At 50.5% G+C, this 27823-nt stretch overlaps 1 protein-coding gene across 5 annotated transcripts; it reads left to right on the top strand.

Annotated features, from left to right (window-relative positions):
• Positions 1-9094: 9094 nt before the first annotated feature.
• Positions 9095-26097, top strand: TSKU (tsukushi, small leucine rich proteoglycan). 5 transcript variants are annotated; one of them, XM_083808038.1, is made up of 3 exons: positions 9095-9577; positions 11961-12045; positions 22264-26097. In XM_083808038.1, exon 3 carries the CDS (start codon positions 22271-22273, stop codon positions 23327-23329), a length of 1059 nt encoding a protein of 352 aa, XP_083664164.1. In that variant the 5' UTR covers positions 9095-9577; positions 11961-12045; positions 22264-22270; the 3' UTR covers positions 23330-26097. The 5 variants fall into 5 exon arrangements, with proteins under 5 accessions (XP_083664164.1, XP_083664166.1, XP_083664167.1 ...); XM_083808040.1 differs by lacking the exon at positions 9095-9577 and adding an exon at positions 9650-10370; XM_083808041.1 differs by lacking the exon at positions 9095-9577 and adding an exon at positions 10613-10972.
• Positions 26098-27823: the final 1726 nt, after the last annotated feature.

Raw genomic sequence — 27823 nt, 5'->3', positions numbered from 1 at the left:
ATTTAAGGAAGCAATAGAGAACACAGTAGGGAACTTATTGGGAGGCCTAAACAAACAAGGAGGAGCTGGACAAACATCAAAACAAGAACATTAGAGGGAAAATACAGAGACAAGGATTATGGGAGAGTGGAAAGAAAAGCACAGAACAAAGCAGAAGAAAATCTCCAAAGGCTGAGCAAGTAAACCCTTTCATGGTACAAAAAAAACCTCAACAACTAAGAGAAACACCAGGAGATCAAGAGTGAAACTGAGATAATAAAAGATTATGTTCCATGGGAGCACCACTGGGACAATACTAGGAGCACCAGGAGGAGTCCCGGTGGACTGAGACCAAATGTGAATGAGAAGGTGGAGCCGTGGAAAGAGCATTTTGCTGAGCATTCTCATCTACCTGGATAGTATCACACCACACCACGTTCAAGAGCGTAGCTTGCATGACAAAAAAGCTGTCGACCCTGAGCCAAAATCAGATGGAGAAGTGGAAAGGACCATGTAGCAGCAACAGTTCCCTTCATCCGTATAGCAGCATATGTCCCAGCTCTGTTAGAGGTCATCCCATGACTAAGAAAAAGAGGAGGTATCAGATAATTGGTAAAAAATAACACACATCACTGCCACCAGTGAAACTGTAAAGACATATGTTATGGGGCGGTGCGAAAAATCACAGTGGAATTAATTACTGGCTGATTAAGGTAAGTTATGGGTGAAAAATGCTGAAGTGTGAGAGGGTGGTAGATAAAATGTTGGTCTTCTGATTGTGGGTAGAAAAAGAGCGAGGACGGAGATTAAAGGTGTTTTCAAGGATGCTTGTTACGACTTTGAGAGAAGCACCATAGAAATTAAAAAAATATACATGTTCTAGCTCAAAGAATTGTAACTGCCGTTGCTCTGTAAAGCAGAAAGAGCAGGAAGAAAGTTAAGCAACCACTTCAAGTCTGGTTTTAGGCTGCACGGAGTAACTGTTAACATTGCCTCACCTTCCCTTACAGTGTAGTAACAATTCAAGATGAGATGAATGTCGTGACAATGGGTGTTATACCGTTAAGATCCTTATCTTATGTAAAAGGCACCAAGCAATCGGCAGATGATGGACTTCACACATTGTAAAAATACTTTTGTTAAAAAGGAGCTTCCACTAAACGCCAAAGTTAATGTCACAGAAAGGTCAGCAATTGAAGTGAAAAAAAATGCAGAAAGAGAACAAAAAGTTTAATTTGTATTCCTTGAGCAGCAAGAGGGCTTACTCCCAAAAAAAAGGTTTTAAACACGTATTCCTTATCTCGTACTGTTGCACAGAATGTCATGGTGTCAGAAAAAGGGAATATCTGAGAGTTGTAACAGTCCAAGAAACCAACAGCATTGCCTGGACAACGGGATCACCTGCCTTTGGTGGAGCAGGTGTTGAACAGGAGGAGCCATGGATGATTTTGGGCCACAGCAGGTCCAAAGCAGAGCAATCTTAAGATTAATGGTGAAGCAACAGGAGAAGGCTCAAGAGTCAAAAGGCGAGGACACTCAAGGACCTGGAAGAGCTGAAAAACAGTGGAGGTAAGGCAGAAAGCAAAGAGATGGCAGAATATCATAGAAATACATGCAAACATGATCCACATGGCTTAGACAAAAGGCTGTCAACCACTAGCAAATGCACACTGACAGTCACTCCAGCTCCTGTGGGCTACCTGTGTTATTGTATGGGAACAGAGTCAGAGAGGACTAAACCCCAGATTTATATATATAGACCCATCAAAGTCTCTGTCTGCTTCACCCATCCTTTGGCACCTGCTTTCCTGTGTTGTCTACATGGGCAACGTTTACTCTTTCCAAAGCATTCAAGAAAATCAACCTGATTGTGCTTAAAAAAATAGATTTTCAAGCTTATAGATTGGACCCCATCAATATGAACCCAGAGCAGGCAACCTGGGAGCTGAGGCACTAAGGCTCCTGCTATAATAAAACTTGCAAAGTGCCAAAAAAAGCTATTTTCTCTCACTGTTGACACCAGAAAACCTGTGGGTGGAAAGAAACAACAGTTTGTCCTGTCTGTGGCTTACCCACACCAGAAGAAGAAGAATGGGATGGATCTCGTTGCTGCTAGACTCAGGAGCTGCCTCGTGTGATTGCATCTAGAATCAGAAATGGTCCATTTATAACCAGAAATGATGAGAAAATGGGAGTCCAAGAAGCTGCAGTCCATCTGAGGCCTTTCAATCTCATCACACTGTTTGAAGGACAGGAGGAACAAAGAAGCCAAGCCACTAGGGACACCTGTCCTATTGGGGTCTCACCATGCAAGTTCGAGCTTCTCCTTGCTCCAAATCTGTGTGCTCAGCCTGTCTTTTTTCTAAGAAGTCATTTTTTGCAGTAACACCTCAAGCCAACAACTTGGACAACAGAGTACAGCAGCCTCACCAAAACACTCAGTGGGAGGAGGTTACAGGCAGAGACAGCAGCAAAATTTCTGTACCATTCAGAGGAAAAGACAACCAGAGGAGAGAGCCAGCTCTGTTGGAAATACAGCCTCGTTACAGCTGGGATGCACAAATAGGGTTTTTTACCTTAGCAGGAATAGCGTGCACAAGCCCCGCTGGCCCAGAAAAGAGGCACTTCAGGTGTTTCAACGTCAAAGCACCGCTGATTACCGTGAACGTGCCTCCCAGTAAAACAGAGCTACCTTATCTGCCTCACCTTTTTATCTCAGGGTACCTCGGGTGCCTTCATTACTGGGTAAGAAAGCGCAGCTTTTCTCTCCTGTGGAGCCCACTCTGTGCACGCTCTGAGTCATCAGCAGGCTGCAAAGGAAACAAAGGGGCTGGAGGTTTGGGATCTGGGGGGGAAGAGAGCTCCTGGGGGGGGTTGGCTGCAGGCAGAGAAAGAGTAAAGGGGGATAGAAGGAGGAAACCCACCAAATAGATGCGATTTTGCTCGCAAATATGAAATAATGATAGCCCTCAAAGGATTAGGAGAAATTTCTGGGCCATTATATCCATGCCTCGCTAGCTCTATTTCCCAACTAGAGGCAGGAAATGTGTCATTTCCAGCTGTAATTTATCCCTGCCCCATCTTTACCCTGTTGTCCATGCTCCAGGGGCAGCTTCAGCTCACCTAGCTCTTTTCCCTCCCCAGCATTTACACCATGCATTTGGGTAGAGCATCTCTTCAGGTCATTCTGGGCAAGCCAGGCGTGAAGCCAGCTCGATGTCAGGGGCTCCAGCTAGTCCCTTTCCCTCTCCGTGCCCTCTTCCCATCTAATTCTGGGTGTGCTTGGCCCTGTGGAAAGGGAAAAGAAGCTCTTTGCAGAAGATGATGTCTCTTACTAATCAGACCATCATCTCAGCAAGAGCTTCTGATGCTTCTGCCTCTGACCATACAAAAAAAGTCCCAAGCTCTTGTTTCTTAGGGACTCCAATGTGGCGACAGGCTGTGTTAGGAGCTGATACCACCCCACATGTCTTTCTGTGATGGTCAAGACCAGCTTCTGCTTTTACCACTAAACCTTGAAGATCTCTCTGCTGCTGACTTTGCGAGGCGGTGTAAATCTAAGTGCTGCTCACAACTGTCTGCTCGCTTCATTATAAGCCTGTCCTTGGGTTTCACAAGGCTGCTGGGTATTGATGGGTATGTATTTTGGAAGGGCAGCATGAACGAACAGCGGCCGGATCAATGCTAGCTGCTGCAGACTCGCTGAGATAAAATATTGGCTTCATTTGTTAAACTTTAATGACTGACCTGCCCGACAAAGCCGAGAATGCAATAACTCCCGTTTCTCCGGGCATGTTTAGCTATTGGGTAATTACACTTGAAGCTCGCTGAACGTTGCTTCTTTCAAAATATTTTCTTGTAGAGGAGCTAAAACGATTCGTAATTAAACCTCAGAGGAGGTTCACACCTCACACCCCAAAGTCCCGGCGCCGGTGTGGGTGAACGGGGCGGCTGGCCACCCGGAGATGCGATCCCACCGAAGTCAGAGCATGTACATCCTTTGGGGAGCTCGGCAATGAAGGAAGGCTGCTGCCTCATCAGAGAAGCTATTAAAGCAGGAAAAGATGCATATGTCGTCTCGTCTGTGGTACATACCATGCTCGGTTACCATAGCAATGGACATTATAGGTAGCTTCAGAGGAAGGAGAGAGTGATTAGCAGACAGATAAGGGAGAAGGCTGCGCCTCTGCAGTCAGCGTATTTTCATTAAAATTACAAGAAATGGGGTCTAAATATTAGGCGGTAGATGTTTTCATTCTTCTCCTAATCCAACTTTAAAAGTACCAGCAACAAGGGCATCCCTCGCTTCCCTCAGCAGGCAATTCCACAGATGAAAGTCTTTACTTTTAAGAAGCTTTTCCCAGTATTTGGCCTCCTGTTGTCTTTATTTCCTACTATTTGGTGTTTAATCTTCTCAAGTGACAAGCAAAAGCACCCTAAGTCAATGTTTTCTTTTCAAATTTGGCCTCTCAAAGGCAAATTTCATCAGGTAATGATTTGTGCTCTGGGCTAAAAACTTGCTTCCAAGGCTTCTGTGCATGGATGAATTTTATTTTTCAAGTTAAAAGGAGAAGGAAAAAAGCTTTCGTAACCGTTTTAGGTTAGCCTGAGAAAAGCAGAAAAATAGGTGAAAAAATGCTGCTTTTTACTGAGTCTGGAGTTATTTTACCCTCTTAGCCTGGTTCCTGAACAAAAGGATGCCCAGGTGGACATTTTGGTTAGCCGTTAAATATTGAAACTTTTCAGCCTGTTAGGCAGTATCACCCCACTTTTTGGAAAGGGTCTTAGCCACTCCAGGGAGGGGTATGAGTTTCCAACAAGCTTCTTGAATATCAGCAACCATGGAAAGGAGAATGAAATGCAAATGAAAAGAGAATGAATTAAAGGTAAATTAGTCTATGTTAATTGGCCCACTAATGGAAAAGCAATTTTTTACTTGTTTCTTTGCTAGCCAAAACCACCTGGGATGCTGGGAGGAACTGGGAGTCCTGCAATATGAAAAATGTGCAGGGGTCTAGGAAACCAGGTTTCATTGCTAGTGGACATTGCTTTCTCTAACTACAGCATTTAAAATAGTTAAACGTTATCTATTTTTTCCTTTAATTTTTCCACAAAAAAAAAAAGCAGGGCTTATTGCAGCAACATCCTTGCACCCACACATTTAACAAAGGTCACAGGTGTTGAGTGAAAATCATAATCTCCTGCAGAATTGAAGTCAACGGAGCTTTAGCAAATGAAAAATATCAAGTGAGATTTTAAGAGCTTTCTGGGATGGGAATTGGACCTAATTTTGGAGTTTTGGACCAGAGACCCTCTGAGGTAACCTCTAAGCTAAATCATTCTGAGTTTGCATCTCGAGAACTGCCCTTGTAGTCCTTATAAAAAGTGCACACCTTATTTCTTGTTAGCTCTCACCTTGTCGATGTAAATGAGTCTTATTTTCCAGGCTGTCCTCTGAGAGGACTTTCAGGTTTCTGATTATCTGGATAAAAGGCCTCCTCCCGTGTTTCAATGTCCTTTTAGGTAATGAGATACCCAAAGTACTTTGCAGCATCCAGGTAGGATTCTCATTCCCTGAAGCACCCCCAGACTCTCTAAGCGTGGATTAATCGGGTAAGTATGGGCCAGCACACAGCCTGGTTTTGATTATCAGTGATTTCCACCTTCCCAAAGGCCTTCTGATTCCAACCACTGTACATGGGAATGAGAGATGTTGAAACCTCTGAGGACATGAAGACCCTAAGAGGGACAGAGTGGAAGCCCCTGTGTGGCATTATAAAGATGCCAACAACCCTTCAACCTACAGACCGATCTGCTGATTCCAACATGAGGCTGTTCAAACAAAAAAAAAAAAAAAAAGAAAAAAAAATCCAGGTGCTTTGCTTTCTTCCCCATATGATTTTATGAACCACAATGACTCCAGGTAGCATTCGACACAGCTGAGGATGTGAGCTTTCATAATAAGAATTAACTCAATCAGCAAATACCCTTGCAGAAACAGGTCTGGAAAGCATGACAGGGTTTTCCCACCCATTGGCCCCAGGGCCTGCCCATGAATGATAGCAGAAAAAGCTTAGGACTCATTGATTTCATCCAAGTAAATCTCAGTATTTATTAACTCAAGAGCTAAATATTGACTGATGTCAAAGGGAAGTCAATATCTGCAACGAGAGACTCAAAATATAGAGAAAGGAGACACACAGTCCAGTGAGCAGCTTGCTGGGAAACAGCCACCCTCTTCCCAGGAGCAGCGAATACAGCCAGAGGGGCAAAATCCCACATTTAGACGATAAGGCTGGAAAAGATCTTCAAGATCACCTGGTCCAACCATCACCTTACTACCAATGTCACTTCCCTGGGCAGGAACTGTAGATATTTGGTGTTATAGACGTTCAGTTTTGACTTACTGCAGGACTCCCACAAGGAAGGGGAATGTTCCTACAGCTGTCAGCTAGCCCTACCTCTCTTGTGATAGGGCTTCATTAATACCTCGCAGGAATAGCCAGGGAGGGGGCCATGCAGGAGAAAATCAGAGCTGGGGGTTGCAGGGCACCCGTCTGGTTCTGTGGCTTTCACCTTTCCTGGGATTGCATAAAAAGAGGAAGGGTAATGAGATTTCAAGGGAGGGATTCAGACATCATAGGGCAAAACTCCAGCACTGGCTCTTCTTACTAATCCATCTTATGTCATCTTCATTCACCCTTTAACTCCTTTCCTGGAATGTGTCTATCGGAACTTATGCAGGAAAGTCAGAGTGACTCAGATCTCTCTCCCTTGGCTGAAGAGTTGCCTGGATTTTATCATGCCAAACCAGGCAGGATTTCATCAAACTTTTATCATGCCAAACCAGGCAGGATTTCATCAAACGCTGAGAAACACGGAACTGTGACGGTGAACATGGGGCAGAGCCAGGCTCAGCATGGTCCTGAGGGAGCTGATCCAGGAGAGGACATCTTATGATTTCCAGACCTGTTTGGGTCTCCACAGCAGCAGTATACGAAGGTTATTATTTGGAGTGATGCTGTTTGGGGCTGCAGGGCCAAAAAGCAAACTGAACACGTGAATCATCTGTGCTCGTGGGGAGCTGAGCTCACATCTGGAGACAGCAACAGAGGAAAACTGGGGTGAGGGACAGGACAGAGCTCAACATGTGCTAGCAAAATTGCATGATAACTCGGCCTTTAAATCAGCTGAACTCAAAGTATTGTGGTGGAACTGCTCTCATCTGCTTTCCCAAAGTAAAAAAAGGGGGATAACTCAAGCTACAGCAGTGCCTAAAACCCCAGCTGAGGTCCTGGCATCATCTGGTGCTGCATGACTTCAGGCAGGTCCCTTCCTATCCCCAACTTTCATCCTACTGTGGTGTATTTAGACAGTAAGCTGTCTGAGACAGGTGGGGAAGTTTGGCCAAGCACAGCATGGGGGGTTCTGCTTGATAAAGTTCAGCCCATGGGACCATACAGCTCTGGGAAAACCCTTTGAGGAAATGCAAATATTCAAAATGCAAAAAAAATGAAATAGAAAATGTGATGGAAAAAGTGACGTTACACCTGAATGCCCTGTGAAAATGAACGTGGTGTTATCATGATAATTAACTGGGTGGGATCTGTAGGGATCATCCCTCCAAGGACTGTCCAGCGTTTTGCAGTGGATGGTTTCTTGGTGCTGCAACGTGGCCCCTGCCAGCACCAGGTGTCACTTTGTCACCCATCTGTGCAGAAGACAGATGTCAGCAAGGGATGGCTGGGGGCCCTGAGAAGCCGAGGTGGGCACAAAATCTGCCAGAAAAACACGAGGGATAATTTTGTGCTAGCAGCTCACCCGGGCCAATCCCTGCCAGATCACCCAGACGTATATTGCCAGCCCATTGTCAACCTCTGGATTTGGCCAATGGGGAAATTTTATTAAAATCTCTTTTCTTAGCATTAGAAGTTCAAGGAGAACACCTCTGAGTTCATTATTGCTTCATCTGAGCAGCAACATTTCTGAGCACTCAATTTTCTCATGTCCAGCAGCTATTGCAAAGCATGCTCGTTTTAGGCTTCAAATAAAGAAAACAAAAATTAAAGATCCTTCTTTAGCAAAATTCGGAGGTTTTAAGCCGGGATCATGTTTCTCACTTCTTCGTTTCAAATCCCCAGCCCTGGCAGTGCTGAAGTTTGTCTCAGCTGCAGAGCTGAATTCCCAATTCCCCCAGCCTCAAACTGGCATTTTGCTTTGCTGAGGCCAAGCCCGACATGGCAAAGGCCTATCACAAGGAGCGGAAAAAATGAACAAAATGGAAAAATTAAAGAAAAGCTTTCAGCCCAGCAACTTCCCCTGCCCAGAGCTATAAAAATGAACTATGCAGAGGCCTCGGGGAATGGAGCCTGAGAGCAGACTGCTCATGGCTGGAGGTACCGCCACCAGCTTCAGCTGGAAAATCACCACCCAGACGAAGGGGTTTTCCCAAGGTTTTCCCCCAAAGCGCTGGGTGCAGCTGGGTCCTGAGCACAGCTTTCCGCTGTCTTCCCCTTGGCAGAGAGCTCACCAACTGATGGTGATTCCCAAAGTCAAGCCTGCAAATCTCAGGCAAATGTCAGGCTGAGCAAATTTTGGTCTTTGGTACGGGGTGTTTCAAAGCACCAAAGAACCTGACTGCGCCTTCCCAGCATAAACTCCTGAAGAAACCAGCAAGCACACAGCTCGGGACCTGCCCCAGCTTTGGGATTACAGCACCATTGGGCCATAAAACCAACACTCAAGAAACTCGGGCACGGGGCTGCTCTTTTGCAGCTTCCTCGGAGAAGCCCCAGAGAGTGCCCATCCTAAAACGAACATGTCCTGGCTCTCTGCTCCCCAGACTGTGGGGTTTTGCCTGATTTTTTTAGCTCTATCCCATGTCAGGGGTTGCACCATAGGATTTCTTAGCCCCCGTCTTCTGCAGCAGTTGGGGGCTGGTCTGGGTGCTCAGCCCTGGGTGCTGCCTTGTCCTGCTCAGCACCTCGGGGGGGCTGGATCGGACCCTGTTCCTACACACCTGGAAAACTGGGGGCAGGAGGTGTTTGGGAACAGGACCCACTGCTATAATACACGAAGGACTGGAAATAGGGCTGAGGGTAATTCTGGACCGAGCCCACAAAAGCAATGGGGTTACAAGGGGTTGTACCCGGGGAGGGGATGCAGGGCAGCAGATGGGGGTGCAAAGCCGGCTGGAAACCTCCCCATTTTCCCCCATAAGGGAAAAAAAAAAAGAGAAGGGGGGTCTGCCAGTCGCCCAGCCGAGCACAAGTCCTGCCTCCTGCCTCCTTCCTCCTCCTCCTCCTCCCAGATGTTCCCTTGTGTGCAGCCATCTGTTGAGCTCCCTCCTCCTTCCTCCTGCGGGGAAAGGGGCAGCCCGCCTGCCCGGCCAGCTGCACGCCTTGGAGGAGGAGGAGAAGAAGGAGGAGGAGGAGGAGGAGGAGGGAGGAGGAGGAGAAGAAGGAGGAGGGAGGAAGGGGACACCCGGCCCCCAGGCTTTGCTCTCGCCGGCTGCCGGCGGCGCCCGCTCCCCGCCGTGGGAACCGGCGCTGCGTGGCCGTGGGAAGCAGCCCCGGGGTGGGAACCGACCCCGGCCCCGGTGAGTGTCCCCCTACCCCCCTCCTCACGACCCCCCCAATCCCCTCCCCACGCTTACAGGCAGCCGACAAAGCAGCAGCCCCCTCCCCATCCCCAATTCCCCATTCCGGGGAAGGGGGGAGCTCGCTGAACGGGGGGGTCGGGGGGGTGCTGAGCCTCCCCGGGGATGCTCAGGGCCGAGCTGGGGAGGGGTCTGCTGGACACCCCCCCCCCATACCTCCGAGCGAGGAAACTTTTGGGGTGCCACGACTTTTTGCCCCGCGTGGGACCTCAGCCTCTCCAAAAAAGCAGCGGGCGTGCGGAGATGGGGTGTTTGGGGAGGGGAAGCGCTGAGCTCCGGCGGGGAGGGAAACCACTTTCCCCCCACCCCTGGCATCCCAAAAAGGGGGGATTTGGGGTACGGAGACTCGTCCGAGCCCTGCCCGTTCCCTCCCCGCGGGCTGCAGCCGGGGCAGGACTCGCGGCTCCGGCCGGGTTTGGGGTTTTATTTTTATTTTTTTTTTCCCCTTCTCCTTCCCCGTGCAATGGTGGCTGCGGAGCAATCGGGCTTGCCACGGCTGCAAAGTAATCCGAGCAGCAGCTGGAGGCTCCGCACCGCCTCCCGTGCCCAGCTTCAGGGCTTTGATTTCACACAGGGCTCCCTGTCTGCCTTCCTCCCTCCCCTCTCCAGCGGGGAGCCTTTGGGGTTTTTCTTTTTTTTTTCTTTTTTTTTTTTTTTTCCCTTTTTTTTTCCCCCTCCCAGCTCGGGTTCTCGTGCTGTAGGAGCTCGTAGGGTTTCGCTGCTCACCCAGAAGGTAAGGGGAGAAAAATCGGGGGGGGGGGGCAGCTTGGGAGGAAGGCAAAGCTTAAAAGAGGGGGGTTTGGGATGGGGCGAGGAGGCGCAGAGGGGCTCAGATAAGGGCAAGGCAAAGCTCCCCGCCCGGGAATTTCCCCTGTCTCTAAGTGGATTAAGCTGGAGGGGAAGGTGTGTTTGGGGGGGCGGGGGGGGGGGGGGGAAGGGAGAGGAAGCAGCCCAGGATTTATTTGTTTGTCGGGTTCTCTTCTTGGGAAAAAAAAGAAAAAAAAAAAAAGCCTCTGGTTGTGACTTTTGAAGCAGGAGGTCAGAAAGCACGGGGTTCCCCTGCTAACGCGCGCACACACCCTGTAAACTTTTAAGCAGCTCCATGGAAACTTCTTATTAATGCCGGAGGCGTTAAAAGCCCCGGAGCCCGGCAGATTTATTAGGGCAGTCACCCACAACACGTGTCGGCCCTCTCCAGACAAAAGGAAACTTCGCTCCTCTGCCGGGGATGAGCGGAGAGCCCGAGCGGGGAGCAGCGAGGATGGAGAGAGGGGTCGAGGACGGAGAAAAGGGTCAAGACGTTGGGAAGTGGCCTTGCAGCCGTTCCCCATCATGGTTAGTTTGTGGGGCAAAGCCCCAACGCGATTTAATTGAAGGTGTTTGAGCCCCAGAGCAGCGAGAGCCCCGCGAGAGCCGAGCCGAGCAGCGTTGGCGGCGGCGGCTCGGAGCTGAAAGACTTCCCCGGGTGCCTGCCGTGCTAAATCAGCTGCCGTGAGCCTGAATAAGCGCATTCACTGGAGTTACAGTGGGAAACTTGTCTCTCGCGGACACTGTGCCATTGCTCTGCAGAAAGCAGCCGGTGCCCGTGGCTGAAATCTTGCATTGAGCGCCGCTCCGGAGCCCGGCTGGAGGCGCGCGGGGCGTTATTGCGGCGGTAGCGAGCACTGGCGTGGTGGAAAGGCAGATTTAGAGCAACGCCTCGGTGGTTTTCCTGGGAATAAGGAGAGGCTGAGAGGACTGGAGGGAGCCCGGTACGTCCCCAGGAGGATTTGCAGAGTTAAACTCGGTTGGTTGCTCCAGGGAGCGAAAGCAAAGGCAAAGTGGGTCGTGGCCACCACTCTGCCATCCACACACCAGCCTCCACTGCATTTATAGACCCTGGGAGCCAGTCCCAGCCCCGGAGAGGCCACGGGACACGGGAGGTGCTTGCTCACACGTGGTTTATAAACGAGGCCCCGAGCTCAGCCACCGCCAGTCTCCAGTCCTGGAGGCAGCTGGTGTGAGGGGTGAGCGGCTCGGGGCAGGTCGGGTGCTGTGGGAGACACCCCGCTGGGAAGGAATCGGGGGGCTTTGCTCCAAGAGGCAGAGGGGAGCAATGGCAAAATGCATGGGGGGGACGAGGATGTGACCAACACCCCTGGGGGACCTTCAATTTCTGGAGAGGGAAAGGCTGCGAGGGGTCTGAAGCACCCCTCTTTTTCCAGCTTGGCTCCAAAGAAAGAAAAAAAACAAAACAGCATTGGAAGGATGGGAGGAAATAGGAAGAAAAGAGTTGTAAAACAAAGCAAAAATGTAAAAGCTTTTGTCTTTTTTTTGCTAATAGAGGAAGAAGCATCCTGTGCTCTCCCAGCCCTGCAGCCAGCAGCAGCGTGTGTCGCCCTGGCGCGAGACGGAGCTGGGAAAAGGAGGTGAGGCCCCGGCTTCGGAGGTTTACACTTTTCCCTCCATCCCTAAGTGCTTTTTTTTTTTTTTTGTCCTTCTTTCCCTCTCCTCTCCCTCCTCCCTGCCCGGTTGGTGGGGACAAGCAGAGGCTGGAGGGGGGGATTTAAGACAAGGCATCCTTGTCTGCAGCCCTCCTGACCCCCGGCGCCCCCGGGGAGCGGGCACGCAGCAGCCGCAGCGCCAGCAGCCTGGCAGGGTATCAGAAGAAACTTCCGAAACGAGCGAGCGTGGAGATATTGGGGGCCGGGAAGAGATAAAGGCTGGCTCGAGCGAGCCCTTTCTTGTATCAAAACTTGGCACCTGGACCCGTCGTGGCAAACGGGTGAGCAGGCACGGCTCAGCGCCATTCGTTACGGGGGAAGCCTTGAGATTTCTCATTCCTGCTGCAATTTATTTATTATTATTATTATTTTTTTTTAATTTCCTGGAAGCTGCGCAGCAAGGAGGGTGGGGGGAAGGAAAATGCGTGCTCCGGGAATCACCCTGGCTTCCCCCTGCTCGTGAAAAGCCGCAAGAGATTAACCCAACCTGGCTGCCGCAGCGCGGGACATTCCTGCCTAGCATTAACCAGGCTCCCAACCCGCCTGTTGGAGCAGTGGCAAACTGGAAAAAAAAAAAGAAAAAGCACTTTATCTCCTCTGCAGCCGAGCAGAGGGCCATGTGCTCTGTGTAATAGCTGAGTGCTGGCATCTGTGAGGTTTCTTTTCCTTCCCCTTTTCCCCCCTGCCTGCTTCTTTTTTGCTATCTGTGATGCTGACTGGTTGCCTTCCCCTGTTTGATGCCCGGCGTGTGATGGGTGGGAGAGGGGAGCAGAGCTGGTTTTTAGGGGCGAGGGAAAGTCCTGCTGGAGGAAGAGGGGTCCCCACTCATGGGACAAAAGTGGGGGTCCTCACAGGGACAGGAGCCAGCAGGTGACTTGGAGATGAAGGGCTCTGATTCCTCTCTGTCAGGAATCGCTGTAGATCCTTGAGGGTTTTTTTTTTTTCTCAAAGGTGAGCTGCAGGGGAAAGAAATAAGACTTTCTAATTTGGCTTTGAATACGAGATCATCAGGAAAAAATTCAGACTTAAAAGCAAAGCCCCGCTGTGGCACATGGGTCAGGCAGCTGTGATTCCACACCCCCACCACATCCGAAGCTCTCCAGGGGGGGCAGGTTGCAAGCAGGTTGCAAGCCCAGCCCCAAAATCACCTCTTTCTTCCCAAAACCTCCCCTAACCTGGGAACACGGGGAGGTTTCCCACACCAGGACGGAGGAGGCAGTTCCTCCAAAGCCCTTTGATACGGGTGCAAAGGCTCAGTTCCCACCAAGGTGTGGTGCCTCCACCCAGAAGCAGCCTCTTTGTAGGACATCTCCAGCTCATGGGACCGCAGGAATATGGGGTAGCTTTGAACGTGGCTGGGTTTGTGCTCTGGGTGGAAGCATTGCTCAGCAAAATCAGGTCAAATTAAGTTAGGATTTGGCTTAAGGCAGGGTTAAATGGTAAACGCTGGGTGGTTTTGCGCGTCCTGGGTGATGTGGGTCATCGTGGCATGGCAGAGGGGTCACTGAGTAATGGGACAGGAATGGGGATGGAACAGAGCCAGGGCATGGGGCAGAGCCCCCTGGAGAGGCAGGCTGGCTGCTGGCAGCCGCAGAGGAGACGTCGAGACACCAAGATCGATGGTTTGAGAGGCTCTTAAATGTTCCTCCACCGCACCAACGTCCCCGGGTGTTCTGTCCCCCAGCCTTCCTGCCTTTTTTGTGGAAGTCAGGGCAGGGCCGGTGTCCTGGACACACCAGGACGTGGCACATGAGGACAGTGGTGGCATTTGGCTGGGCCAGCTGTGGCCACGGCAGCACGGTGGTGATGTCCAGGAGGGTCCCCATGGGGTGAGATGGGGGCAATCTCAGCTCGTGCTCCAGTCCCCGTTAAAGGAAAGGGTTTGGACCTTGGCGGGGTGACTCCAGGTTCACCTCTCAGTCCTGGGGCTGGGCATCCTTAAGGCTTCAGGAGGGAAACTGAGGCACACGGGGGGGGAATTTATGGTAATATCAGCAGTAGGTCCTGCATGGGACACGGCTCTCCCAACCTCCGTTAGATGCCTCCATCAGGGCGATGGTGCTTTAGTGCCTCTTTCTGCTCTGCGCCGGCTCGGTTGGCACTGGGGTTGGCAACCTCGGGCTGAGATATCAGCATGAATCCCTAAACCAAGTGCATGGAGAGCCACCAACCACCGTCACCTTCCTTTCCCACACCACCCATGAGATGTTGAAGGATCCAGGGAGAGGAGGCAGAGAGCTAAGGAGACACCACAACACCACGTTACAGGGACAGTCGAGCAGCATCTGGGGAAGGAACTGCGGTGGGGAGGATGCCCTGCTCCTGGAGCCTTTGTCAGCCTTACCCAGACCCCCTTCCCCTCCCCAAATCCCTTTCCAAATCTTGCAGGAGACCTGCTGGGCGTAGCAAGTATCTCACATCCTCCCAAAGCCCCCAGTGATGCTCTGCAGGGTGGCCACCACACCAAGCGGCCCATTGCGCGCAGCGGTCACGTTGCAAGAATTATTTGGGGGCAGGGGGGGATGCCAAGAGAGGAATGAGACAGGAGCCTCCAGCTGTGCTGTTTGCAACAATAACGGCCAGGATTGTATTTATTATCTCCTCCGTGGAGGGTCTGCAGCTGCACGCTGACGGCCACGGGTGGCGAAGGGGCCTGGAGCTCATTTTGCAGGAGAAAATAAAATAATAATAATTTAAAAAAAAAAAAAAGCCCACAAAGAAGTCCTGGGCTGGCCAAGGCATTACTAAAGGGCATCCAGCCTAATGTTGCCTCCCTGATTTGCTCTCCCTTATTGAAGCCAGCAGGCCTGGGAGGGTGGTGAGGAGATGGGAGGTTGGCAGCTGCTGCTTTTTGGGGAGCTAAAGCTGCACGGGGTCCTCTTAAAACCCTCCCGTTGAGGCTGCAGGCTCTGCCCCCGGTGGATTTCTTTTCCCTGGGCTTTTCACTTGATTTTGGCCAGCAACCGAGGCGTGCCATTGGAGGGAAGCTCTCGCATCTGGATGGCTGTTTTGCAGCCTCAAGGAGAAAGCCCTCGGAGATGCAGGAGGGTAAGGGTGAGCTACCTGCTCTGGGTGCACAACATGGCCAAGCAGCTCCGAGAACAGTTAAAAGCAAGGAGTGTAGGAGGCTTTCTCTCCCCGTGCTGTACCTCTTAACATTTCTCCCTGGTCTGGTGCATGGGGTGCATCCCAGAGCGCATTCCTCTCGGATTATATCATGCCTCCAGGAGCCTGGAGTGTTATAAAGGAGTACGGACACAGCAGGAGCTGGTAGCGGGACCGGGTGAGGCTGGGAGTCAGGTGTGGGAGAGCATTGTAAAGGGCTGAGGCTGGAGGAGCAGCGTGCTGGGATCCTTTTAGCTTTCGATAACTGGCTAGCCAAAAAAATAAGAGCCTTCATTAAAGCAGAAAATGCCCAAAAAAGGTGTTTCATGCTTTAAAAATTCGCATCAGCTTGTTGGTTTATTTGCTCTGATGTCCTGACTCCAGGAATGGCTGGACAGGAGGGGAAAGGATGTTCCCTGAAAACCCTGAAATCCTGCATTTTTTTGGGCACCCCATCTGAGCCCGCACGCCCTAAGATGCTGGGAAGCAGTGTGCTGCTGCTGGTGCTCCCACTTTCCACGGACCAGCCCGTGCCAAAGTGGAAATGCTCCAAAAGCTGAGCAGTCCTGGGGCTGGCGTGATCAGGAGGCAATGGCGAGACCACGATGCTCTCGTGTGTGTAGCCAGGGCTTCTTGCTTCAGAAACGCCTCCTCCGAGCACAAGCACAGCTCTGCGGGAGGCTGCTGGGCAAAATTAATTTCAAAAAGCCACAGGAGACTTTTTCTCCCCACCAAGGGGAGCGGTTATAACCTGAGAGAGGTTATGGCTGAGAGGGAAGGCGGATTTGGGGTAAAAACCCTGGGGTTTGATTGCAAATGTGCTGGAGTTCGCAACGACCTCTTGCACAGATGCTGCCTGGCTGCCCCCATCGGGGTGAAATCCCCGGGAGCTCCCGTGACGCAGCTTTTGGAGGCACGCTGCTCCCGGCCCTATTTCGGCTGGGGATGGGTGTAAATCAGCTGGAAGGCGCCCCATGGGCTGGCGAACCTGCCCGTGCAGGTTTCCCCTTGTGGGAGCCAAAAATACCCCGCACCGCACCTCGGTTTCCTCCTGGGGTTGCCGAAGTGGAATAAACTGTTAGTGGTTTAAGCCCTGGGATGATAAATCACCCCTGGCCTCTTGTAGAGCAGATGGGATTTGTGACATAAACAGTCGGAGCGAAGATTATTTTAACAGGGCTCTCAATTTCTTTTGTGAAAAAAGGAGATGCATCTAACTTTAAAAAAGAGAGGGTGTTTGAGCAGAGCAAGGGATGTCGCTGAAACCAGCGACGACAAACCCGTGCTGTGATGCTGCTGTGGGGTTTGGAGGTGCTTGGCTCCCTCCTGACCATCCCTACGTGTCTTCTTCCGGTGGGCTGAGGGGCTGCTTGCTTTTGGCTTTGGGCTTGCAAAGCACTTCTGACGTTTAAAGGTTTGTCTGGCTTTGTTCTTGCTCATCTTACCCATCCCATCACCTTTGAAGCCTATAAAAATCACCCCGAAGGATGGAGAGCAGTTGTGGGATGCTGGTTAATCATTGACTTTTTGGCTCAGCTGCTGCTCCGTGCTTGCAGCTGACAAAAACGAATGGAAATTAGGGAGCTCTGGGGGAAAACAAGGAGTGGGGTCTTGGTTTTCCCTTCCTTGGCCCTTCTGGCTTGCCTTACCCCCCAGTTCCCTGCTTTTTGGTGAGATCCGAGTCTTGCAATGATAGACTTGGTGATGTGGTTATTTCCATCCCCAAAATATAGGCCTATTGCCTACAGTTGTCTCATAGCCTGGATTCCCAACACCACTGGGTTAATTACTTGCTAATGACTCCCCCTTGGCGGTGGGGCTGTTGACTGGATGCAGACGAGGTGAGCTTACATCCAATATTAGAAATCATTAAAGTGAAAAGGAATTCGTAATTTTTTTTTTCCTTCTCCTGCCCTGTATTTAATCCCGATTTTCCCAAGTGAGCAGGAAGACAACAAAAACCATCTGTGGGATGATTTCAGCTCCTCTTCATGCCCTCGGTGCCTCTTTACCCAGAGCCGCGAGGGCTAATTCGGCTGTCCCAGGGGCTGAGTGCCCCCCAGCCCCGTGCTGGCACACAGGGCTGGGGAAATAGGGTGAGGTTAAGGTGGAGACAGGGTCGCAAACCCCCTTCTCTATGTCCTCGTGGGAAATTTGGGATGGCCCAGCTATTTCAGCAGCTTTGCACTTCACGTCGATAAAACCATCTCTGATAACGTATCACCCAAAAGCAATTCAAGCAACGGCTCCTGACAGAGGGGTCTGTTAAATCGGGCTGAATTTAGACGTGCCAAGAGACAAGCCCTCATCCTGCTGTCACCAACACCTACAGTAATTCCGTGAACTCCCCAAACCCACCTAGGAACACCATGAACTCCCCAAACCCACGCAGGATCAAACCTCATGAACAGATACATTGGATCTCACTAACTCTCCTCTTCCTAAGCCTAGGAAGACACAAGTGCAAAACCAGGACCCCAAAGCAGCTAAAAACAAAAATTCTCCATCTACAGGTCCCATCTACACCAAAACTCCTCCCTAAGGAAGCACACGGATTGGTTTAATGAGCTTTGCAGAGGGGGCACACACAGCTCTTTGCAGATGGGGACTGTTTCAGGGAAGAGCAAAAGCCCTCTACTTTCATGGGTTCACGAAAAAAAAAAAAAAGAGAGAAAAGTTGTCAGCAGCAGTTTCTTTATCACGGGAGGAGTGTGTGATGTGAGACAAGGGATTAATGGTCTCGTAGGCTGGTTGGAACCAGTTTTGTTGTGTGCTCACACTGGCGTTTGGGATCCAGAGACCTGGCTGTGATTGCCGCTGCGGCGTCACTCGGGCTCGGCCCGCTGGAGCCCAAACCGGAGAATTGCGGCTGTTACTGGTGCTGCGCCCCACCTGATCGTCATTCTTGCTTGACACAATAATGAAGGAAAACATTAAAAAAAAAAAAAAGCCCTCTGAAGGAGTTCTGTTGTTTGAGAAGCGGGCTCAGGAGCATCCTGGCACTGCAGAGCTGCCGTCCCAGCTGCGTCTCAGAGCCTCCCAAGTATTTATAGAGAAAGAGCCAACTTTCTCTCTGTTTTTTATTTTTTTCCCTCCTTTTCTTTAGCAGTCTGAAGGATTTATGGCTTCTATCATATCCCATGCAGCTCGCTACATTTTCCAATAGCGTTCCCTTTCCCCTGCCCCCCATTAAAGGCAGCCAAGTGGGCCTCGTGGGCCTTCCTATGAAGATTTTCCTTTTGTTCACTTGGCTGACGCAGGAGGCAGAAGAGAATCCCCAAAACTTTTCCCTCGATGAAATATTGCTGCTTGCACAACTCCTCCACCCTTTGCTAAAGCAGTCGCTTTATTTGCAGGAGCAGGGCTCCTGCCCTTCCCCTTTGCCTCTTGTCCTTAAAGGTTGCTGTATTTGCTTTTAAGCCAGAATGCTCCCGTTTCAGCAGCAAAATCACAAAAAAAAAAAAAAGGAAACTACCCACATCTGTGCACTGTGCCTTAGACAGAAAGGAATTCACATCATCCTAAATCTGCTCTGTTTTTGGGCCACCAGGGAGAAGACTTCTTCTCCCCATCCCGGTAATCCTGCAGCTGGGCAGGAAAATTTGCTGGAAAACTAACCCCCAATGGGGAAAAAAGGTTAGTTTTTGTTGGATGGGTGAGCATGGGTCTTGTCTTTGGTGGGTTTCACCCCATTCTGGAGCAATTCCTTTCTCTTCACCCTATTGTACAGACAACCTGGGGTGTCTGCTCTACTTGAAGATCACCTGCATCTCCTCATCCCCCATGAGAGGATGAGTCCCTGAGCAGCAGGCTTCTATCGAGGGTTCGATGTGACTGCAGATCCCTCCTGGGTGGGAAGCAAGTTTCTTTGGGAGGTTTAGATTGGATATTAGGAAGAATTTCTCCATGGAAAAGGTCCTTAGGGATTGGAATGGGCTGCCCAGGGCCGTGGTGGGGTCACCGTCCCTGGAGGTATTTAAGAGATGTGTGGACGTGGTGCTTAGGGACATGGACTTGGTAGTGTTGGGTGATGGTTGGGGTCTTTTCCACCCTAAATGATTCTCCGGTTCCACGAGGTGGCAAAGTCTCAGCTGTGGATCACTGGAGCAGTGAGAAAAGGGTTTAAGGAATAGGAGAGGGAGGAAAACGAGTGCAGTGGGAAGTGGAACTTTGCAACGCCACCACAGCAGGGCTTTCCCCTCCCGCACCCCAGACCTGGGTTTCCTCTGCGATCTGTTTTTAAAATCAGAGTGACTTTTCAGGTTTTTTTTTTTTGGCAGGAGGATCTCAGTGCGAGTTTTCCGCCTGGGTCCTGCCAAGGGATGAGCAGAGCAAGGAGGAGCGGTTGGGGCATCTGCAAACTCAGATGTGGGGAATTGGGATTTGGGGAAGATGCTGGACACCCTGCAGGGAGACCATGAGAGCCACAGAAAAGAAAAAGTCACGGAGGAAGGCAGGGAAAACCAATCCAAGGGGTGGTTGTCTTCTCCTGGTGGCTTTCCCTGCTCTCGATCACCGTCCCAGGCGCTGGGGCTGGAGATTTCTGGGCTGTGGTGTTGCCTCCGGGTGAACGTCCCCAGTGCTGTAGGAAGGATAACTCGTTTTTCTTTCGCGAGGGGATACCTTGGCTTCCTGCCTTTATCAACAGAGCAGCTCGTAGGCAGCCGTCCAAAGGCAATTTGATGCGGTTTCAAATACACACTGTACGCAGATGAACTGTAAATGCCTGTGGCATGTTTCCTGCCCCGTTTCAAAGAGCTGTATCGATTGCTCCATGCGGCAATAAAGCATGCCCATACCTGACTAAGCTCTTCCTTGATTATCTGGCAATACAAGAGTCTCTTCCTTGGACTGGAAGGTGACCAGCACCTTAATTTCTCCTATCTTTTAGGAGAACCGGCCAAGTGGCTTGTTAGCCGAGGAATGTTTCGTGCTGCTCCGTAAGGGACTTTTTAACTGGTAGCAATGGATCGCATCTCATCTGCAATGCAATCCCAAAGCCAATAAGGGAGATCTTGGGGTGCTGGTGCCAGGAGGGAAGAGGCAATAGCTGCCACATAAGCACCTGCTGGGGTCTGGTCCAGCTCCCATCAAAGCCAACGGGATGCCAGGAGGAACCGAGCTGGGGTTTCAAAGGAGGAGTTAGGAGGCATTTTGCCTGTTGAGACCTCGAGTGGGAGGGATGTGAGCGATGAGCCACCGGGAGATTGAGGTGACACTGGTGCAGGTGCTTCCCTGTAGATGAAACTTTTATCATTTAGGGTTTTTAGTTTCCAAAGGGCTCCCCACTGCTCTCGTTTCCCTTGGTAATGGAACGTTTCAGTGTGTTTCAAAAAAATAAAATAAAAATCAGCTTTTAGTTCAGGAGTGGCTACAAAATGGAGCAAGCTGTGGTCTGCGTGCACAGAAACAGAGGGTGGATCGGCCTTGATGTCATTAAGAAAGGGATATCTGGACACGTGTCTGCAGAAAGCAGCCCTATCCCCTGCATCCCCTCTGCAGACACGTGTGTTTTCTCAAGAAACCATTGACATGGGCTGAGACTAGGGCTCATCTTACAGTTTTTTTGTTGTTTCTGCAGAATAATGTAACCCAGAGGATCACGTGTTGGCCTTTAGCAGTGCTCTGGTTGCAGGCTTTTTGGTCAGAGTCCCAAACTCTGTTTTCAGGAGGTCTGGGAGCTGCTCCCAGACAAGTCATACCAGTGATCAGGGCGATATTTTTGCAAAGGCATTTTTCCTTTTGCACTTCTTTTGCCCGTTGGCAAGTCAGCCCTGGTGGGTCTCCTGGGAAGGAGCATGGGGCCAGGATGACCATGCTGAAAGGGGAGAGAAATTGCTGCCAAGGGGAGGTAAAAGGAGGTGTCAGCTGCTGGGAAATGGTCCTGGGAAGGTGCAAGGGCTGCGGGGAAGGGCAAGTGGGAGAGGTGATACTGCAGGGATGTTAATAAAGTGTTTTTAAACAGAGGTGGGAAAGGTGAGAATAGAGACCAGGGGGCTGAGATGGGGATGGGAACATGAGTTTAAAGGGGATTTTTTTTTTGCCAAATGAGTGCTTGGCATGTGAGTCTGTGTTTATCAGCAGCATAGCCAAAGAGCGGTGCTGTTGGATCTGCTTGCCTGCTTTGGTGGGAGTTTTTTTATATAGCCAGCCCCCCAGAGACCTGATTTGTAAGGCATGAGGAGCCACCACCCATGGCTGTAATGGGGACCAGATCGGCCCTCTTCAGCGACGGAGGGGCAGAAATGTCTCAGACAGAGGAAGGTCAAAACCAGAGGGGTGGAGAGAGCTCCTCGCTTGCTGGCAGCATTAATCAGGGAGAATACTTAATGTAATTAGCAAAGACTCCCCAGGGAGTCTACATGAAACAAATTGGCTCTCCCCACTCGATGCCTTTGAGGGAGCAGTGGCCTTCGTCTGTCCTGCCTGCCACCATCCAGCGGCGTCCGTCTTGGAGTATGCTCTGATGATGCCATTGTCTCTGTCATCTACAGGAAATTTGAACAGAGTTTTGGTTTTTCCCTGATCTGATAAGAGTTTGGGATGCCTAAAGTTTTCACTGAATGCGCAGCCTCAATGATTTCTGCTACCTGGTTTCTCTCAACCTGGTTTCTCTTGAACCCGGTGCTCCCAAAACGCACATGGATGCCCTGACTTCTGGGTGGGACGTGGTGAGATCTGGGTGCTGAAGTCCTCTGGGCTGTAAAAAGACTCAGTATTTGAGCTGCCATTTAACCTCACATCGAAGGGTCCAGTTGAAAGAGTGTACGTTGTGTAGATTTTGCTTGAAGGCAGCCTATTGCTCTTACAGCTAATTTCCAGTTGTACGTTAACTTGGTTATACCTGCAAAGGCTGTTGACCCATTTTTTTTCCTCCATTAAGTTCCTACTGGGGTTCATAACATGAGAAACACGGTGTTTGGGGCATCCATGCTATTTAAGGGTATACTTAGTCTTTCTCTTTGTGAAGACAGAACTCAAACCATTATGTACCTTCAGTAAAGTAAAGGCAATTAAATCTGCTTTCTTGTTTTCCAGGTCAACAATGCAGTTCACAGCCTGGTTCAACCTGCTGCTTCTCCTTCCCTGTTTTGGTACCACCAAAACCTGCTTCCCCGGCTGCCACTGTGAAGTGGAAAGCTTTGGTCTCTTCGACAGCTTTAGCCTGACCAAAGTGGATTGCAGCGGCATAGGCTCACACATCGTTCCCGTCCCAATCCCTCTGGATACCTCCTACTTGGATCTGTCTTCAAACAAACTGGAAACAATCAATGAATCGATGCTTACTGGCCCTGGATACACCACCCTGGTGAGCCTTGACCTGAGCTACAATAAAATCGCCAAGATTTCCTCCACAACCTTCTCCAGGCTTCGCTACCTGGAGTCTTTGGATCTGAGTCATAACTCTCTGGAAGTCCTTCCAGAGGATTGTTTCTCCAGTTCTCCTCTGGGTGACATAGATTTGAGCAATAACAAGCTTTTGGATATAGCAATGGACGTTTTTGCCTCCAAAGGTCAAGGAAAACCCCTGAATGTGGATCTATCCAATAACATGCTCAGCACAATTACGAGGCACCGCGAGAAGAGCATCCCCAACATCCAGAACTTAAATCTTTCTGGAAACAGGCTAACATCTGTGCCAAACCTCCAGGGCATTCCCCTCCGATACTTAAATCTTGATGGGAACCCTCTAGTCAAGATTGAGAAAGGAGACTTCGTGGGGCTGACAGATTTGATTCATTTATCCCTCAGCGGCCTGCGTGGCTTCAAAGAGTTATCTCCGTATGGTTTCAAGGAATTACCAGCCCTCCAAGTTCTGGATTTATCCAGCAATCCCGATTTGAGGTCACTGACTGCCGACGTTATCTTTGGCTTGAACTCCCTACAGGAGCTCAACCTCTCTGGGACAGGCATGTCATCCTTGCCAAAGACTGTGCTGAAATACCTGCCCTCCATCAAAAGCATCACCCTGGGGAAGAACATACAGTGTCTTAAGACCATCAAAGAAGGACAATACCACCGACAAATTGGGCCGACCAAAAAAGAGATCCTCAGCTGCCACGACAGCCATGGGGCTGTAGCAGCAGCGCCTTACGTTTTGTGATGAAAGAGGACAAAAAAGGGATGGGGGAGCTGGGGTGGGAGGGTGGGGGGCCGCGGGGTTTGTACAGGTGTCGGACTGAGATGGCTTGCAGTGTGCCTTTTGTAAAACTGTTGATAATTTATATATTTGTACATGCCAAGACTTGATTGTTCGTGGATTTTATACATTCGCCAAACCCGGCCCGCCTCCCCTGCAGGCTCCAGATCGAACCCGGGGTGCTGAGGGCCACCACGCAGCCCCTTGGCTCGAGAGCAACGCTGTGGGACAATGGGACCGAGCTGCTCTGTGGGTCCCAGAGCAGAAGAGCTGCTCTGGAGCAAACCTTCCTGCCCCAGACACGCTGCAGGAGCACAGCTACACCTCTCCAGAGTGCACACCAAAACGTCCCAACTCCATAGCTGTTGGCTTACGACCATGCGCTTCACCCCGCTTTTTTTAATTATTATCCCCCAAGAAGTGCCTTCTGGATGTCGCCTTCATTAGCAGCACCCTGTTCCCTGCCGTGCACTTTCAGTCTGAAGAAGCATTTCCAGACAAACCTGAACGCAGGGTGCTCCTAATGTGCTGGTTTTTACATGTTGTTTGCATAGACGTGCAATGAACCTGGAGGAAGTAGATAACTCTTCCCACTCTTTTCCCCCTATTTTGCCATCTCGATCCTTTCCATATCAAATTGCTTTAGGTCCAGCCTTGGCAGCCTCCTGTCTTTTTAACCTTTTGTTGCTTGGAGATAATGTGCAGCAGAGCAAGAGGAGTGGGGAGAGAGAGGTCTGCCGACACCGCATTGCACCTGGGCACCAGCCTCCCACGAAGCAAATTAACCGAGCTGCAAAGCGATCGTGTAGCCTAGCTTGGGAAAAGAAAAACAACTCCCTCCTTCCTTTCTGAATGAGCCTAGGAGGAAATTCTGACAAGGATTCTCATCTCCATGACCTTATCGAGCCAAGACGCAGACCCTGAGGACTTCAGAGGAAGCTGTTTCTAGGCTGATGTTCCCCATCTGAACTCAACATCTGCGACTCAGCTGGGCTCGTGTCAGGCAATTTCCAGAATGTGCCGGGGGAAGAATTAACACTGATGCCTGCAACCCTGGAGCAATTTGACTATTAGAGGAAGGATCTTGGGGTTTATTTTTTTCCAGCATTGTGGCTTTTTTTTCTCTTCCCACAGCTCCTTGGCTGCCAACTGAAACCTGATGAAAAGCCTGGTCCTCAAAGCTTTATTTTTCCTTCACTCGGAGATGCTGGCAAAGCACGGGGGAGCCCCTCTCATCCTACTGCTCATCCACATCCACGTCTTATCCGCATCCACGTCTCATCCATGTCCACATCTCATCCAAGTCTGCATCCACATCTAATCCATGTCCACATCTAATCCACGTCCACATCTCATCCACGTCCACATCTCATCCACATCCACATCTCATCCACGTCCACATCTCATCTACATCCACATCTAATCCACGTCCACATCTAATCCACGTCCACATCTCATCCACATCCACATCTCATCCACGTCCACATCTAATCCACGTCCACATCTCATCCACATCCACATCTCATCCACGTCCACATCTCATCCACGTCCACATCTCATCCAAGTCTACATCTCATCCACATCCACATCTCATCCATGTCCACATCTCATCCACGTCCACATCTCACCCACGTCCACATCTCATCCACGTCCACATCTCATCCACATCTCTGGGCCAGGGGAGAGCAGGGGAAGGCAGCACTCAATGCCGGGTGTGAAGCCTTCAACCTACTCAACGGAGCATCTCCCATGGAGGTGTCTGCTCAGAGTCCAGCCCAAATCCCACACACTCTGCCCTGGGGATGGGAAGGGAAATCGTGCAGGGGGTCCTGCTCAGACTGATCTACACCCAGCCTTGCATCAGGGTGACTTTGAAGTGTTGGAAACAGGTTTAAGGAGGTCCATGCAAAGATGATGAGGGCATAAACCCAGCCCACAACCCTCCTTAGGAGTGCTGGGAGGAGCTTGGGCTTCATCCTCACACCCCCAAAGGTCTTGGCAGAAGGAAAATGCGTTGCCCAAAGCTACGGGGGTGGTGGAAAACGGCTGAGCTCATAAAAGCCAGCTGCTGCCAGGGGGGGCTGAACCCAGATTCAACGCCCTACTTTGGGTACTGAAATCTGTCTCCCACGTTTTCATCCCTCTCCTTTTCTGATTGGGGACCTTAGGGTGGGATTTTAACCCTTTCTTTCAGTGCTGGGGGCTTTGTCCCTCTAGTGAGCCTTTGAAAGGCTCAACCAGCCTTCACACTCACAAGAAACACGGTGATTTTCTTAAAAAGGCAACAGAATGGAGACCCACATGGGAATAGCAATGGGGGCAGTGCAAGATGGGGCCAGTCTGGGAGGAAGGGGGTGGTTTTTAGTGGCTCTTGCCTTTTTAAGAGAATTATTTTCTGCTGGCAGAAAAATGTAATTAAAAAAAAAAAAAGTGGTTTAATTTTATAAATCCGTATGTAGATGCAATGTTACGGGGATCATACACTGTTAAAAATCACCGTCTTTGCACCACTGTGGTAAATTTAAAACCCAATGTGACAATCCAACTGAAGACTGCAAGATTTCCTGGTGTAATCTCACGCTAGCTGCTAGATAAACAAGTCTTAGCAAAGGCTGGCAAATACCGTCGCTGTATTAGTTTGTTGTTTGTTTTTTTTTTTTAAAGAACCTCAGCAGCATTGTAAGGCTTTGTGATTAGTCACAATATAATAAAGTGATTTGGAGGAGAATAAACTCAGATCCCTCGGATTTATTGCCTTAGTGCTTGGAGGGCAGTTGGGTCCAAAGTACAGCACTGCACGTTGCTCCCAGTTCTCAGTGGCATCTCCCTTTACTCAGCCCTACCAGAATCGTGGGTGTTGCTCCTCCAAAATGATGTGTTTTTTGGCTCGTTGGGCTCCATTTGCACTAGGACAAAGGCTTGAGGGCCTCACTAGGTCCAGGCAAGCTGACTCGAAGGAATTTATGGACATGGGGCAGCGTCCATCATTGACACAAGAGTATCCAGAGCAAATTTCCCACTCCAGGATCTGCTCCAAAGGTTGGTGGGAAGGTCTTCATGGATTTAACAAGTTTGGGAAATGGGCTGCTATGGGGGCAGCAGGGTTGAAAGGCTGGGTTTGCGGTGCAGGGAATGTCCGTGAGCTGTTTCACAAGTCCCTGGGGGGTGGGAAGATGAGCGGTGGCTCGGTGTGCAGAGGTGCTTCGTGCCAGACTGCAGAGCTTTTGGAGGTGAGATACATGTGGGTATGGGCTCAGCGCCACCCCCCGAGGAGTGGGGACTGTTGTGTGGGGGGCTAAGAACATGCAGAGCTGTTGCAACTGAAGAATAAATAGCAGCAGGATCCCACCAGGGCTTTGCCTGCTCCTGAACAGCATGTTTAGGACCTGTAGGGGAAAAGCCGTGGATGACACTCGGATATGGATGCTCCTTTGGTGTCCTTGTGGTGATGGGAAGCTGGGTTCTCCAAATTCCTTGGGGATGCCCCATTCACACATTGCTCCCAGCGCTGTGTCGCCTTGTCCCTACCAGTACTCCTCAGCTCCCAAATCTTAGCTCCCTCTTGTTTTCCTGGTCATTTTTATTACTTAAATAGCCTTTCTGAAGCCCTGTGCATGGGAGGAGGCAGGCGAGAGCCCCCACGATCTCCAGGTCACCTCCAGGACAGCTGAAACGCAGCACAAGTGTCCCTGTGGAGGAGGAAAAGGCACAGGGTGACTTCAGGCTTGGAAAATCTGAGGAGGGCCTTGTGCCAGCTTCCTGAAGCCGCTGTCAGCCTGATCCGAGGTGTGATGGACTAAAACGTGGTGTCAGACTTCACCCGGGCCAGGACAACCCAGCCAGGGTGGTCACCTACAAGCTCGGGTAGTCCCCAGCTCTGCGACCAGATATTTTTGCCCTGGCAAGCAAGACGGATGCTTTAATTAGAGGCTGCGTATTTTTAGAAGCCGGAAAACCTCAGCGGAGGCTGGGCAACAAGGATAGGCTGGGGTAGGGAGGGGAAGAAGCGGCTGAGCTTCTGTTTGTTCCCAGCTCTGTCTCCTGGAGAGGTGTCAGCATCTCCCCCTCCTTTCCAGCGTGCTGGGAAAGATACTGAGGGTCACTTCCCCCAATCTCCTTCATGTCCAGGGCTTAGGGATAGCACAGGACAACCCGCTTGTCTTTTATTTCATTTCATTTTATTTCAGAAGGCACAGCTCCTGATACCCCAAAGGTCCTTATCTCTGGTCTGTAGGAGCTCTTTCTCCTGGCTGTCAGCCCACAGAAGTCCCTCACTGCCTGATTATGTGGCTGGCTGCACAGCGGCAGTAGGTGCCGTCCCTTTTTTAAAAATAGCTGTGTATTTTCCATTTTGCAGGACGTATTCTTTCCAGCAGGTCTGGTCCACACGTCCTGGCTCAGTCAGGCTGGAAATCGATGACGCATTCTTGCCATGCCAGAAAATCATGTCGTGGGTCT

This window comes from Anser anser, assembly GCF_964211835.1.
Source record: "Anser anser genome assembly, chromosome: 1".
Classification (NCBI taxonomy): Eukaryota; Metazoa; Chordata; class Aves; order Anseriformes; family Anatidae; genus Anser; species Anser anser.
Note: the sequence above shows the minus strand (reverse complement) of the source record. Positions and strands in the feature narration are given on the sequence as shown.